The following is a 15,154-nucleotide window of genomic DNA, read 5'->3' as shown; positions in this document are numbered from 1 at the left end:
AGGCTCGTCCATTCCGACACCACAAACAGGAGTGATGCTCCTGCCAAAGCCGAGTACACATCAATGCTTTTGAACGTGAAAATTGCCATTTTGAGATGGCTGCAAGGAGTTCTGTTAAATCAGTGTTCTATTTAGAACGAACATCAGAAGACTGGCAGAAAACATCTTCCTTTCTCCCACTCGGACACTGATTTTGTGCAAGTGTTATATACAAACATACCCAACAGGAGCTAATACAATAGATTAAATAACTTGAGCTGGAGGCATTTTTCCTCTCATGAATTCATAACCCTGTATTTAAAGGGGTTTTAACATTCATGTCTTATAGCAATCTCTAGTATTTCATTATAATCACAATGAACGCTGTCTTTGCACAGCAACCAATTTTATTGGTGATACACAAAGTAATTGATCTGGGCCTCATCCAGCCCAGTGCAAGAACCACAACCAGCAGCCAGGTCACCCAGACAGGTCTGAAGTTATTTGCACAGTGGAAGTGCTACAGCAAACCATTTAACATCACTGGAATGATCACACTTTTCCTCCTGACTTATGATAGCTCAGAAGTGTTCAGGCTGAGGAGCGTTTAGAAAAATTACGCACAGCTGGAAAGTTGTAGGGAATCCCCAGAATGTTTTCACATATCGCTATAACTACCAGCCAAGAAAACTAATATATTCTCTCCGACATCCAGTACGTTACTGTCGTGAAAAACATGATTTATCTACTAAATGAATGCTTAAGGTACAAGTTGAATCCTTCAAGTTGTTGTTCTTCCCTTTAGAAAGTCAATGTACGTGATCTACAGTTGTGTTCCCCAGCACCAAAGCACAGCACGATGTAATAATGAAAGCTCAGGAAGGCAACGTACCGTCATAGTAGACAATAGCTGCAACAAGCGCGTCTTTGCGTAGCATTGGGAAGAGCTCCAAGGCTCTCGACTTGCTAAGGACATAACTGCTTTTCAGACATTGACTTCCAGCCACCATGTCGTATATTTTTATTCCAAGCCAGTAGTACGGCAGCTGCCACCATCTGCAGGAAAAAAAAAATTCCCCATGAGATGAAATTTAAAGAAAAAGTGCATGTATCCACTGTTGTAGTATAGAAAATATTGAGTAACACAGTGTGTTGTATTACAACAGTTTTATTTTGTACCATCATACACATTCATGGTATCACAATATAATGTAAAAATGCAAGAACTTGTGTCTTGTTCACTACTATTTTCAACTGCTGCACTCACTGTAGTCAGTCAAACAGATTCATGGCTTCATTTATTCTAGAATTAGGTTCACAAACTGGCTCTTTGTACTTCAGTGTAAGCTGAGATCCCAGAGCTGTGTGCTGAGGGCAGATCCAGGCCATGTGCCCCAGCTGGAAGGGTCCCCAGTGCACAGCTGGGCTAACGGCCCCTGCACAGACAGGACCACATCAGCGCCGTCCACCGCTGACCTGCCGGAGCTCTGGCTATTCGAGCCCCTTCTACTAAGCCAGGAATAAAGCCACAGGTTAAGATCATTCAGCAAGAGCTCACTGCTCTAAATTGCTGCAGTGAGTAACTGTTGTGAAAACCTACCCCAAATCATGTCAAGTCTCTGCCTCATACAAGCAGCAAACTGTTCTCTCAACACCAAACAGTCACACGCCGTGGAAGGTGAGTGCACCGAACCGGTGCACGTGCTCATCGCTAGAACACTACGACAGCACGTATTGAAGCCAAGGGTGCACTGGAAAGCACAGCAAATAACACCCTGGGAATGAGAGTCCATTCAGCTGCAAACTCCCTCCTGGCTCATCGGAGGGGCAGAAACGCGCTGAGCAGCTGAATCCCAGACGTGCGGCAGCGGGAGAGACCCGTACATGTCTGCGGCACCTCGTGTCCTGCGGGACAGAGATTGTGACCGGCGCAGAGACCTGCTGGGGAACAGGACCTGCAAACTGCTCCGGGGAAGCAGCTTGTCAGCAGCAACGGGAGGAGAGCAGAGCTTACTTGTACACGGGCAGCATTATCGGCAGAGGAGCTGACAGGTGGGGAGCAATTTCAAGCAGATTTGCACGCTCCTCAAGTGCTTCTTTCACCATCCTGTACTGAAAAATACAAGTGTACATGTGAATCCCAAGTTACTCAACTCTGTCTCCCTGTGCAACATTTAATAAGAAACTGTTTATTAAAGCAGATACCTTGCAATATTTTCACTGTTCTTCCAAAAACACCCTGAGATTTGCTGAAAAATTCAACGCTTAAAAAAAAGGTTTCCCAAGAAAATTAAGTTCCACTAGTTTCATTTCGGTGCCTTGGCAGGTCAATCAAACCATTTTTCATTTGAACGTAAAGCACAACAGGCTGTGTTAGTCCAGCCATGGGCAGGGGGCACTGGAGGAGGGTCAGAGCCCACAGTCCAGCTCTGTGCCCATTCCCATAACCGACCCCAGACGGACTGAGCTGCAGACGCAGGAGCGTTCTTCTCCAAATCAATCACTATGAATCAATACAAAGTCGTTCTTTGGCAAAAAAAATAAAAGGTCGATTTCTATAGCTGGATAACTGCATGTTTTATATGCTTTCCCCCGAGAAGTCACCATTTCTGTAGCAGTATTATAACCATTAAAAGTTTGCGAGGTTTCAATGAGAAGACGAATCGATTTCTCAAAACAAAAACATCACACTTCTACCAACACAAGAATACAAAGCATTTACATGTAATCACTCATTTACCACGTTTTCTTTCCCTATTCCAAAACAAACAGGACAAGTGCTCACTCTCCCAATTTCTGATCACGTCAAGTAGGAAGCTCTTTTATTCTGCACTCAGTCTTGACTCTGCTTTCCTTCCCCAAACTCTACACAGCCTACAAGGCAAGGCAGTTAGAAATAATCCATCCAGAGGCAGCAACACCCATCTCCCTGGTCTGGAAAGCCCAACTCTCTCTGTGCAGTGGCTGTGGAATACAACAGCCAAGTACCAAAAAGATAAAAAGGAGACTCGGATATAATCGGGACAGGGAAGTGTCTACCAGCGATTTTCGCTTAACAACCAGCATGAACAATTACCTGCTCCAAATCCAGCTTCATGATGGCCTTCTGAAGATACCTCACCCCACCGTGGATCAGTTTTGTGCTCCTGCTGCTGGTCCCCGATGAGAAATCATATCTTTCTACAAGGGCTGTTTTTAGTCCTGTGTTACCAGAAAACCAAATTAACTTCTTAAATTGCACAATTTGTATGTAATTCATTAAAGACACTTCTCTAGGGTAGAGACAATCACAAGAAAAATTACTTTGTACATGGATAAATTTGTATTCAAAGTGTAGTGCACTGTCTATATTGTAATGAAAAATTTTAGCCTCCTTCCTAAGGGAAAAGTCAAAACAGAACTTAAACAGAAGCACATTAAAACCTGGAAATTTCACAATAGAAAGGCATTACAGTACATTACAGGGGCCACGCTCCCTCAAGCAAATTACAGTTCGTGTTCGTGGCAGGAACAGAGTATTTTCATGAATGCTTTTAACTCTTTGCAGCAGAGAGCTCTAAAGCTGCCATAGTATGAATTTAAACCGCACACTGGAAAGGCAGACAGCAGCATCTGTCTGTCCATCGGCCTCTCTGGGGTGGGCTGGATGTTACTGCTTGGTGAACAAGCATTTTAACATCTATCCATCTCCAAAACTTATGTCCTTAAAAAAATCTAATTATTACTGGTAACTTCCAAAGATCAGAGTAATTTATTTTTGTCAAATGTGACTGAAGATTAATGGATACAATCAGAAATAATTTGGTGAAGATGTATCAAACACATGAAAAGCAAGATTTGTTGTTAAGTGAAGCAAACATAATAAAAGAGCAAGTTCCATGAATGAACAGCAACAATACACAATTCATTAACCAAATGCCTAGGAATATTTCACACTTCAGAAATCTACTGATATAACCAGAATATCTAGTAAAAGGATAAACAGATTTACCTATAATAACTTCTGTATGCTTTACAACTGCTTTTTCTACCACGATACAGTAGAGGCAGAATTGAAAAGATCCCAAGTTATCTTCAACAATATACGAAACAAAAACTAACAACCAGATTTAAGCTTGTGTGTATCTACCAATGGTGCAGACGCTGCTGCTTTATCCATTTCAAAATTATCACACCTTCTAGACAAGCGTTTTCCAAATCGAGCTCCAAAACACTCCTGGAGTCAGGCTTCACCTCTCATTTCTGAGGCAAATCTACAGGTTACGGAACCTGAAGAATTTTATTGCTCTCTCTCTTATGTTTTACACTTTTTTTTTTTCCATTTTAGTTCCCAAACCAGAACCAAGGTGTACAAACACAGAAACTAAGGGAAGCTGGTTCTCTCTCTCATTGGCTGATTGTACCAAAACCAACTGAGCAAATGTATTCCAAGACAAGCTTTTCTCACAAATCTTTTGGGATAAAACTATTGTCTTCTGGGGGAATACAGTGATTTAATAGACCAGGAGTTAATGCTACAGCCTTGCCCACAGACGCAGCACCCACGCATTCTCATCTCTGTATCTGAAGATCTGTTTTCATTAAACTTATGAAATGACTTATTCTCTTTGAGAGCCGCCAGGTTTGATCGGAACCTGCTGCCCAGTTCCAAAGCTCCTGTGTGCGGTGGAGGACACAGAGCACACATCAGGTCCTGCCTTTTCACCCCCAGCAGAGTTTTTCACGGCTGGAGACCCACTGGGCCCATCCACAATCCATGCTGGGCCCTTTCAAAACAGCTGCTAAAAGTCCTTGTCTTTGCAGCAGATATTCTCCTGCACACACAAGTGAAATGTTAGTAATGCTACAGATGAAGCCATTAAATAGGGAGGAACAGAACGAGAATCCACCCAAGAGCATCCAGCACCAAAGTTCGTTAGGCAGCTGCACACCAGCACCCAGACAACAGAAACTGCTGACACCACCCACTGCAGTGACATTTTTTCTTCAAGTTCATTTTAGCTTCTGAGAACAGAAGTTTTATAACCAGGCATTCAGAGTACACCTTCTCTATCTTCAAGTACTTTTGGAAAGCCAGTCTGATAAATTCCTTATGAACTGTGTAATCCAAGAAGAGGAGTGCAACGGAGTTTTCCAGCCTCACCTCTAGTGACGGCATCTAAAGCACAGCCACAGCCCGTGGCTCCCCCGCCGATCACCAGCACATCAAACTCATCCGTGGTCTGCAGCGCCAAGATTTGCTCTTCTCTGGTGGGGAGATGGTTCTTTATTGGAACGGTCACAGCTTCTGCAGCCTGAACATGCACAAAGGCACCCTACAAAGGTTAAAACCAAAATATATTAGGATCTGTATTTACTGTGTACACATACACACAGCTAAATCACAGCATCTTCTACAGCCATAAAGGTAAACGCAAATATTCCCCGTCACTTTACCTATATTTAACAATAACATTGTACTGAAACATTATGGAGCAACAAACAGCACTAAAACCATAAAGGGTTAGCACACATTTACTTTATCTTGCCTTCTTCAATATCATGCTGTACTCAAGTGCTACTACCTATATTAATTATTTCTAGGAACAGCATTCTGCTACGTCGAATGTTACAGGGTGCCCGGGATGTACTTTAATGAACAGACACATGGTCAGGCTCTCAGCTCGCTACCAAAAAATCCATCAAAGCACAGGACTTAAAGATGAACGCACATTTTATATTTTAAAATTGATTACTTGTACAGTGGCATTAATCTAAGCTCAAATTTGATCAGGTTTATGAAACTATGTGGTTTACTGTCAAATATAGTACATTAAAACAGCAGAGAAATGCTATTTCCATGTCCTTTTTGAAAATCATCTTAGCAAAGCCATTTATATCCCACAGCATGTTAAAATACAACTTTTCTTTAAAGTGACAGAACGTAAGGACGTGGCAGTTTCCAGACAACTTCGGGTTTTACCGGAGTGGCTCTGAGGATCTCTCAGTCTACGTTATGAGCACCATCACTGTATGTTCACATACTCACACTAATTTTCTGTACAATGGGCTGCAGGCAGATGTAGTTATTCAGACAGTTAAACCTGGTTAAACAGGGTGCAGGACCACAGAAGCCATGCTTGCTTTCTCTGCGCCTTCAGCTCCAGCTTTGCTTTTTGTTCCAGCTCTTTTCCTCCCAGGTTTTCCTCCTTCGCCATTGTCCCTCATTCTGCACAAAACCAGGCGGGGAATTTCTCCCAACGCTATTTTTTAATACCTGAAGGACCCATCTTTCCCACCATGGAGCAACCACTCGCACCCAGAGCGGGTTTAACCACTGCTGCTTTGAAATACATCCAAACAAATAAACGCCCACACTGCCCAGAGCAGGACAGAAGAGCTATTAATTGCCTAATAACTGGCCAGTTTGGAATGGGTCAAGATAAACAAAGTAGTAAGAATTAACATTTTCAGAGTTTCCTGAGAATTATAAACGCTTTCAACACAAGAAAATCCTCTTTAAACCCTATAGTCTAAGCTCTGAGCACGATCCAGCCTTAGTCCAGAAGACAGACTTAACTGATGTAAAACAGCTTGTGTCCAGGTCTCCTAGACGGGAAAGAGCAAACTAATACAAATTCAAGTGACAAAACAAAATACTGCTTTCTTACCATCATCTAAAACAAGCTATTTGTCTTGTCTCTTTCCATCCACTGCTCACAATGTGCAAGGAAACTCTCTCATTTAAGTTTTTATTCCCAAGCATTCCTTGAATTAACCGAATTAGGCAAGTTGTTCAGTTATTCATATGGCTTCACTGCTTGCTACACCGCGAGCCGTGAATTCCAGTTGCCACAGAGCAGCTGGCAGTGGCGGTCAATGCTGCAAACGCTCCATCACACGCTGTTTACCCTGCCCCGCTGTTTTATCGCCACTCAGCCCGTACGCTGGGTTTCCCAGACATGGCTCCTCTGTCACTGCCCTTATCAAACCCCTCTGCTGATATAAGCCACCACCAGCCCTCGGGAGCTCCAGCAGCTTTCCCCAGCCCTTACACCGGGGGAACATCCACCTGACATATCCCAGCAGCGGACTGACCCAGGGTAACCCCGTCGCTTGTCACCCCCTGTTCACGTTCGCAGGGGCCGGTGACTCTTCTGTTGTCACAGAGCTCCGAGCAGACGTGGGAGCTCAAGGTGAACGCGATTCTTGCAACACCTCCGCTGTAAATTAACAGCGCAAGAAGCCCGAGCTCAGGTTATATGGTGCATACAACCTAAATATTTCTGTTCAAAATTATTTGCTCGTTCTTCAGCAGTACTGCGATTGAAATGCATTATTTCTCAATGTTCCTATCACTACCATAAAACTGAAAATAAAATCTAATAACCAGCAGCCATGTCTAAAGGAAGTACATATTCAAAAGATAATTAATCATCAAGTTCATCCTGCAATCATGGATTACATTGACTATAATACAAGTAGCTCATGCGAATTCCTTAGGATAGCAGCAACCACTTCAATTGCACGTTGTGTTACAATCCAGTCAATAAGGGAACAAGTTACAGCCTGGCATCCTACACAGCTGTGGGTTTCCCGGGTAAGCTGCTGCACTAAACACGCTTTTTGGTGCTGTATCACTGCCAGGAGCACAGAGAGCTGGTGCCCATTTCCTCGCTCCCCTAAATATCACCCTGGGACTTGGAGACAAGTGACAAGAAGGAAATTGTGAAGACTGAGAACACCTCTGGCTTAGTCTTGCACGTGTTTTGGTTGGTCAAGTTCAGCTACATATGCTCAACCTTCTTAAAATTTAGAAAAGTGAAAAATCCCCATCTCAAGATGAATTTTGCACCACGTTGCCAGGCATGCCTTCTTCAGCAAAACAAGGGACTATTTTCAAAGTGGACAACTTCAGGAATACAAGAGAATACAAGAAAACCAAAATCCAGAGTTTGAGCAGTACCAGTATCATTTGGTTTTTGACCATGTTTTGTGTTTTTTAACACATTAGTCATTGCAAATGGCCCATAGCAGAACCCAGACCAGAGCCCAAGCAGATGCCCTGGTACGGCGAGAGCCCCACGATTAGCACTGGAACATAAGCAAAATGATTAGCGCACTGGGAACCGATATAGATATGATTCATCTTGCTGTCAATTAAATGCAGGAGTGAAGAAAAGCTGCATACAGGGATTCCATCTGCAATAAGGTGATTAGTTTGGCAGTGAACAAGTATGTTTACTGAAATAAGCAATTGCTGTTTATATCTACAATTTCTCAGGCAAGAGTTCCTTGAATGGTTTTGATTACGCTCTTAGCAAGAAGAAATTTAGTTTGGCAGTTTGAATTCAATCATGAAGTTATACAGTGATCTAGTAATCCATAAGCAAGCATTCTTGTTCATTTGCTAATGTAAATCTCCAGGTCGGTTTGCAGCATCAACTTCATCATCCTTATTCATTTAAAAAAAAAAGACCCCAAAGCAGGCCCTGATGCATTATCATATCATCACACTGTATTGGATTTACCTGATGATCAACTCCTACTGACCAACAATGTACTTACACACCAAGAAGAGAGAAGGGTTGCCTGGTGGGCTTAGTTAGGAACAGTCAGCATCCCCTACAACTGCAAAACCAAGCGGTGCTTTCTCCTTTAATGACTGCAGGGGGAGGCAGGGGAGCCACCAGTGGCCTCCAGTTCAAACTTGGCACATCCCAGAACACCCACTCCACATCTAGCACTAGTGCACTTGGCTCCAGGCATTAAAATGAAGGCGCAAAAAATAAGAGTGCAGCAGTTCAGCCAGCATCTATGAGAAGCAAGAGAAACGAGTATTTCCATTTCTCTGTCCCCATCAGCGTTACAAGCTCTGGTGACACAGCTGGCTGTATCACCTTTGCTATTCCGGTATCTGGATATCTGAGGCCAAATCAATCAATGATGTACATAGCCTGTGCATTTTATGTCTCAGAGGAGTTCAGCTTCATCTTGGATGCAATTCTTCTTTTCAGGAGCTTGTGAGTGGTAGTCAGCATAGCACACATGGATTTGAGAGTTCCTGTATTGTTTGAGATGAAATTCATTTACAGTGGAAGCACCAAAAATAACCTGGGAGTCTATGTACCCTTTTGCTTTGACCCAAAACAGTTTGGGAGGGACCAGTTTCTTCAGACCCCTGCACCACCTGCTATGAAGAGTCCCCCTTTCCTCTGGAAAAGGGGTTTTCTTTTTAACCTAACCAACAGCCTCCTTGTCAGAATTACACATTTGCCCTCCACAGCCTAAGTTAGGGAGGCTGCACAGAAGCTGGACCAGCTCCCTTAAGGGAAACAGCTGGATGAAGGAACCACTCCTGTGTGTTTACCGAAGGAGGTTTTGCTTGAATTAGTGTTATATCTACTCATTCCCTTACACATAGCATTAAGCTGTTCCATCTTATTTATTCGGTAAATATCCCAGTGATCGGGTTGCTATAAAACAAACAGAAATGTAATATTCATTTATCAGCTTATGAGTTAAACTCAACAAGAGTTCTGCCACATCAACACGTGTTCCCACCCTCCCTGTGCTCAGCGGGAACTGTGTGTTGTCAAAAACACAACACGGGCAACACACTAAACTGTTGAATGCCTGCGTATGCCACACATAGGTATTCTCAGGTTATATTGCCTCAGCTGCTGTTGCAGAAATGCACTCCAAAATGTCAGTATGTGTGTGTAGAAAAATAAGTTGGGATAAAAATCTTAAAACCCAGGACAGATGTGAACCAACGGAGTTTTTTATTTCCAAGGTGTAAGCACTTTGCAGCTGTTCACAGCCAGTCAAAGTTAACCATGCTAACGGTGTCTCTCTGGTCAGGCTCTGACTCTCACATCCAGCCAGGACAATTTAAATTTCACCGTCAGAAATTGCCAATACTCACCCCTTTTTGCAGGCAAGCCACTGAGTGGTGTGCTCAACTAACAAATCCAAATGACCTCCGCCCGTTCTCAAGGGCCAGAACCTCAGCACCTTGGAACTCCCCGGGACAGCCCAGTTTCACAGAAACATCGAACACCCGCTGAGTGAGCAGGGCACACACAGACAGACAGATCACCGGACTGCGTGTCCAGGGTTACTGGCAGCTGAGCTCTCATTCTGTACCTGGTGCCTCCGTTCCAGGTCGGCACAGACAGTCCCTGAGTGAAGCAATACAAACACGGGGAAAAACCGAGCATTTTATTTCTGTCTTATTATGTGAGGGATTCTGCTCTTGCAATAACAGATTTCCTACAGTGTGTAGCCAATTAGTGCACATCTTGGGGCAATATTCTTCCCTGGCAAAGGAAGACAAGCTCTTTGCCCTGGCGTACATTTGATTGGCAGGCATTATTAAAAAGAGGACACTTGGGCTGGGGGACATGCCCACAGCTTAGATGTGTCAACACGACAAATGGACTGTCCTCCTTTGTGTCAATCCCTCCCGTTATGTTCCACCTGCTGCCCTATATTAGGTGTTTAAGGCAGCAGCTTTAAGGGACATCACGTAGGAAACGCGCAAGTTAGTACAACATGAAAACAACCTGCTGTTCACTTGACAGATCCATTTGCTGAGACATATGCTGGAAATTTCAGATCCTTTGTAGACCGATCCTACACAACAGGTTTACAAATCAGGGGACAAGCGGTTATCTAATTCTGACACCATGATCATCTGTAAAACTCTGGGTTTTAATCTGTCTCTGGAAATTCATAATGGCCATCCAACAGCCACCCATTCCCAGAAAAACGGGAAGTCCCTGAATTCTGGAATACTGCACATACAACAAGTGAGCTAGACAGGTCACTCTTCCCCTCCAACTCCTTCACATCTTTAACAGTCCTAAAGTTTGAAGCTGCCATTTCTGACAGTAATGAAGCCAGATTGTAAAAACCCTACGATAAAGACTCCAGAGAGATTTAGAAACAGTATTATCAGCTAGGTGCAAGACACGCAGCCCAATGGGGAGCTCACTTTAAATGCTAGGCTTTATTTTCTGCAAGAGTATCCAAAGCCATAAGGATCCTGGTTTCTCCACTCTCCAGCTAGGTTGCCCAGAAATGACTCACCCCATTTGCTGCTGCTCCTCCTGCCCGTAGAAACGGCCAGAAGATTCAGGTTATCATTTGTTCAGACGTAATACACACCTTCGTGGAGCTTGGTGAAGACTCTCTCCCACCACCCACGGCTTTACCTTCAACTAGACCACTAAGATCCACCTCTGTTCCCATCTTCAGTTCGCCCAATGCGAATGGCATCTTATAGTAAACGTGTGGTAACCGAAGCAGTTCCGAGTAACAGCTTGCCTGGCTAAAGAGCCGGCTGGTTACATTTCCAAGGTGAAAAGGCAGAACGAGCACCCGCTCACCCCGATACCATCTCAGGGCAAGGGGAGGGGGCTCCTTGGGCTGGAGCTTTTTCCAGACCCAGACTAGAGCAGATCAGGCCACAGCTCTGCTCCTACCTCAGCCGTTGTAGAGAACACTGATTGCAAACGTTCTCGGCCGAACGTGAGGCGCCAGCCTCACAGCCCACATTGAACACAAGATCAGGAGACGCGTTCCCTTGTACACTGAACCCAGACAGAGTGATTTGATAAAACTCTAAAGCACAGCATTACTGCATTGCAACGGTGGGCAGTTATTTGCTTTAAGACAAACAGTAGCTGTTGAGCCACACCAGCTCTGCCGAACACCAGCCCACAACGCCTGTTCCTTTCACTGATTCCTCCTTGGCTCCTGCATCGAGAAGCGAGTTAAAGAGCACGGCGAGGAGCAGACCTGCCAGCGAAACCCATTTCCTACAGCAGCAAGAATCAACGCACAAACTGACACCAGAATCTGCCGCACCTCTTTCTGCACTCCTGCTTCACTTGAACTGCAAGTGCCCAACGTCACCACTCACTGCTGGGGGTTTGTTCTGTCCGTGTGTCCGGGTTCTGAAGCTGAGATTCTCAGAGGTAGTGCTACTGGTTTCACTTCCAGCTTCTAAGTTTGAAAATGCTCTCTATTTAGTGCTTATATTTCAAATCAGTACTTTCCACTCCTCCTGCAACTGAGTAAAATCCCTAGTCCTACACAAAGGTCATTTTTTAAACGTGAAAAGTGATTTATAAGAATCCCACTTCCCCACTGTTTAAAGACCTACAATAGAGAAACATCGTTTAATGCCATCCTCCAGATTAGCACCTACCAAATCAAGCTGAGAGGCTCTTGGCATTCCTTTCCTAACAACACTATTCGTACAAGCCTAACATACGCTCAAACAGATTTTAAGTTTCATACTTTATCAGAAATCATAATTAATACTTACGTGTTTGTTTCTATACTGAGAAAATTGAGAGAGGCCAAAAATTGTTGCTATGGCACCTCCTCCAATGAGAGCGGTTCCTTTCACTGCCTTCTGAAATGCCATTTTTTACTGTAAGAAAAGAAGATAAAAATTAATAGGCAGTTTTTCCATGTTAGAATCTAGGCTACACAGAACAGACCATTTGCAGAAACTAATGACAATGTTGTGACAAGTTGAAACTTAGGGTGGCAATATACTAATTAGCGATTTTGATTGCAGTATTACTAATTTCTAAACAAAGTCTAGACAGAGGCAGGCCAGAGTGCTCTGGTATTTGCTGTGAAAGCTGAATGACAAGAGAGTGTTTAGACATACAAGTAGATGTACGCATGGCCCCCGTTTAAACTCTAAGTACTCGTACATGTGATTAGAGCTTACAGTTCTGTGGCAAAAGCAGAATAAGAACACCCTGTCACAGCCAGCTGGCCACCAAACCCCTGGCACAAGAGAACAGCTCATCTGCTTGACAAGATCACCTTCACCTGCCCTCCTGCCCCGTCAAACCACTTCTACAGCCACAGCTGCCTGAAAGCACTTCGTCCTGCTTCCCAGGCAGGAATTCTGGTGCCGGCATTCCCTGTGCACAGCTTGTCCTACCCAGGATCGGTGGGGAAGCAACGCACCGCGAGTCAGGTCCTGCAGCGAGGAGCAGCAGCAGAGACAGCAGACAAGATTAAGTGTCTCGCAATTAGCGCAGAACCTTGTCATCTGGCTACAGAGGGCTTACAACCAGCCCTATGTGGGTCAGGCGAATCCTTCAAAGACCCAGTGTTCGCACACTGAATGAAAGATTTGCATGGAACTGACCTGAATCTTAAGCAGGCACCACCTCATCCATCCTCGCAGGACCACGGAGCTCGTGTCGCGTTAGAAACAACACCCACCACGGCCGAGGGGCTCCCGGAGCGCTCGAGCCCCCGGGGATGGACACGTCCTCCTCCCAGCCCCAGACCCCCCAGCAGGCTCCATACAAGAGATTTGGCACCGTTAAGGTTAAAGCAGCAGCAGACGGCGTGTACAGCCCTGTGCCAACGCTGGAACGACAGCGGACTTGGAAGGCGGTGGGAGCCAGGCCCACCGGAGCTCCCCATCCAGGGGCTGGGCAGGGGGATTCATCTATTAGTTCTTCTAGTTTGCATAACTGTTCTTTTTTTAAAAAAATACACCAAACATGTTTAAGACACGAGCCAAACAAGAAAACTTCATTTTTAAGACGGTATAGATCTCAACTTCATTCCCTTGCAGCACATTCAGTACGGGGGGAAATTCCACACACCATTATTGTACACAAACATTTGATGCACAGATGCTGTATGTATTATATGTAAGTGATTACTGTACAGAAGGCCAAGACTTGCAGCTTCCCACAAGTTTTTCTGCAGAGCAGCACATATGCTCTTGAAGACTCCCACCATAACAACCTTTCTCGATACGTATGTAGAGTATCACATTTTCCACTTACTTCATACTTCAGTCTCAAAAAATACCAACTTCATCTTTCCCTTAGACCATGACAGGGAGAAACATCCTATCACCAGAGCAGAGTGCCTCAGAACCAGACACCATTCTGCAGGTTTATCCATCCCCCCAAAATTAAAAGGTAAAAACTAACCACCAGCTAAACCCTATCACTTCAAATCTGTTAAAACGACCTTCTATAATATCACTTCGACACACCTGATAATGCCTACAGATACTCACTAAGTCATAACACAACATGAAATTCAGCACTGCACAAGAATCAAAACGTGCGGCTGGCAAACTTGCGCTGCCATCAGCACAGGTCGTCTCCTGCAAAATAAAGTAACTAAGACAATCAGCAGCAGTTCACGTACTGCCGATAGCCACACAAAGCACACGGTGATGGTGAACACAGACGTCATCCCAGCACTCTGTACTACACACTCCGACCAGAAGGTTTCTCGAAGTCGCTAGAAAAACAACTCATCGTTCAGCCTGCAAAGCGTGGCAGACTTTCACACACCTGACGCATCAGCAAAGGAGTATAAAACCCTTGCAAGTGCCTGTTCTGGGAACACAATATGCTGTAGAATCCAAGGGAGTTTAAAAAGAACAAATTAGCATCTTCCAACAAACCGTATTACGCGCCTGCAGAGATACCGGCTTTCAGGAAAACAAATGGAAGCGTATCCGTTCGATGTTTTGCCAAGTTCAGTACGAAACAGTGATAGCTGAAGCACAAACCCCCTCTCACCCCAGTTCAACTAAACTCTTCAGAAGTTCATTAACTTTGAACAAACACAGAGGCACAGCCCAGCAGCTGCCGATGGACGGCAGGCGCAGGCCAACGCGCTCCAGTACGTTAAACATGTGGTTTTCCAGACAGCTTTGGAAGGAATTTATTTTTGTTTTTAACACATGGGCTGACAGGCAACACTTCAGTACAGATGCCATAGGATCTCATTCATTAGCGAGGATAAACTCTAGTCCTCCCAGATATGAGAACTGCTTTAAACAAACAAACAACAAAAGCAACAAGCATCCCCATGTCCCCATCGTGCTTACTTTGACCCAGAAAGCTTTGAAGCACCTGTCACCAGCTCTAACACAATGCTACAGAGACAAGCAAACAGCTTTTATTTAACAGTTTCCTATACCAAATCTTTATTAGGAATGCAACCAACTCCACAGGCAATTGCGTGCAATAAATATTCCTTCATATGTATAAACAAAGGACAGTCAGCCTTCAGAAGTTAAGTGAATAAATGAAAGCTCAACTCAGTATTGTTTGCTTGAAAATTTGGGATGAGATACAAAATCTTTATGATAGCATCTATAATACTGCAGTCTTTTGGCATA

The 15,154-nt window shown here is 44.3% G+C and overlaps 1 protein-coding gene across 3 annotated transcripts in view; it reads right to left on the bottom strand.

Moving 5' to 3' along the window:
- The window catches only part of GPD2 (glycerol-3-phosphate dehydrogenase 2), a 54,987-nt gene that overhangs the window by 31,870 nt on the left and 7,963 nt on the right, over positions 1-15,154 (bottom strand). For all 3 annotated transcript variants that reach the window (XM_065638039.1, XM_065638038.1, XM_065638040.1), the window contains exons 2-6: positions 12,296-12,403; positions 5,123-5,294; positions 3,056-3,180; positions 1,994-2,091; positions 872-1,035 (exon numbers count right to left, since the gene is read on the bottom strand). In XM_065638039.1, the coding sequence (XP_065494111.1) occupies positions 872-1,035; positions 1,994-2,091; positions 3,056-3,180; positions 5,123-5,294; positions 12,296-12,397 (661 nt within the window). In that variant the 5' untranslated portion in view covers positions 12,398-12,403. The remainder of the gene's footprint in view (positions 1-871; positions 1,036-1,993; positions 2,092-3,055; positions 3,181-5,122; positions 5,295-12,295; positions 12,404-15,154) is intronic.

The sequence above is a fragment of the Caloenas nicobarica genome, chromosome 6 (assembly GCF_036013445.1).
Source record: "Caloenas nicobarica isolate bCalNic1 chromosome 6, bCalNic1.hap1, whole genome shotgun sequence".
Lineage (NCBI taxonomy): Eukaryota > Metazoa > Chordata > Aves > Columbiformes > Columbidae > Caloenas > Caloenas nicobarica.
This window is presented reverse-complemented; position numbering and strand designations above follow the sequence as displayed.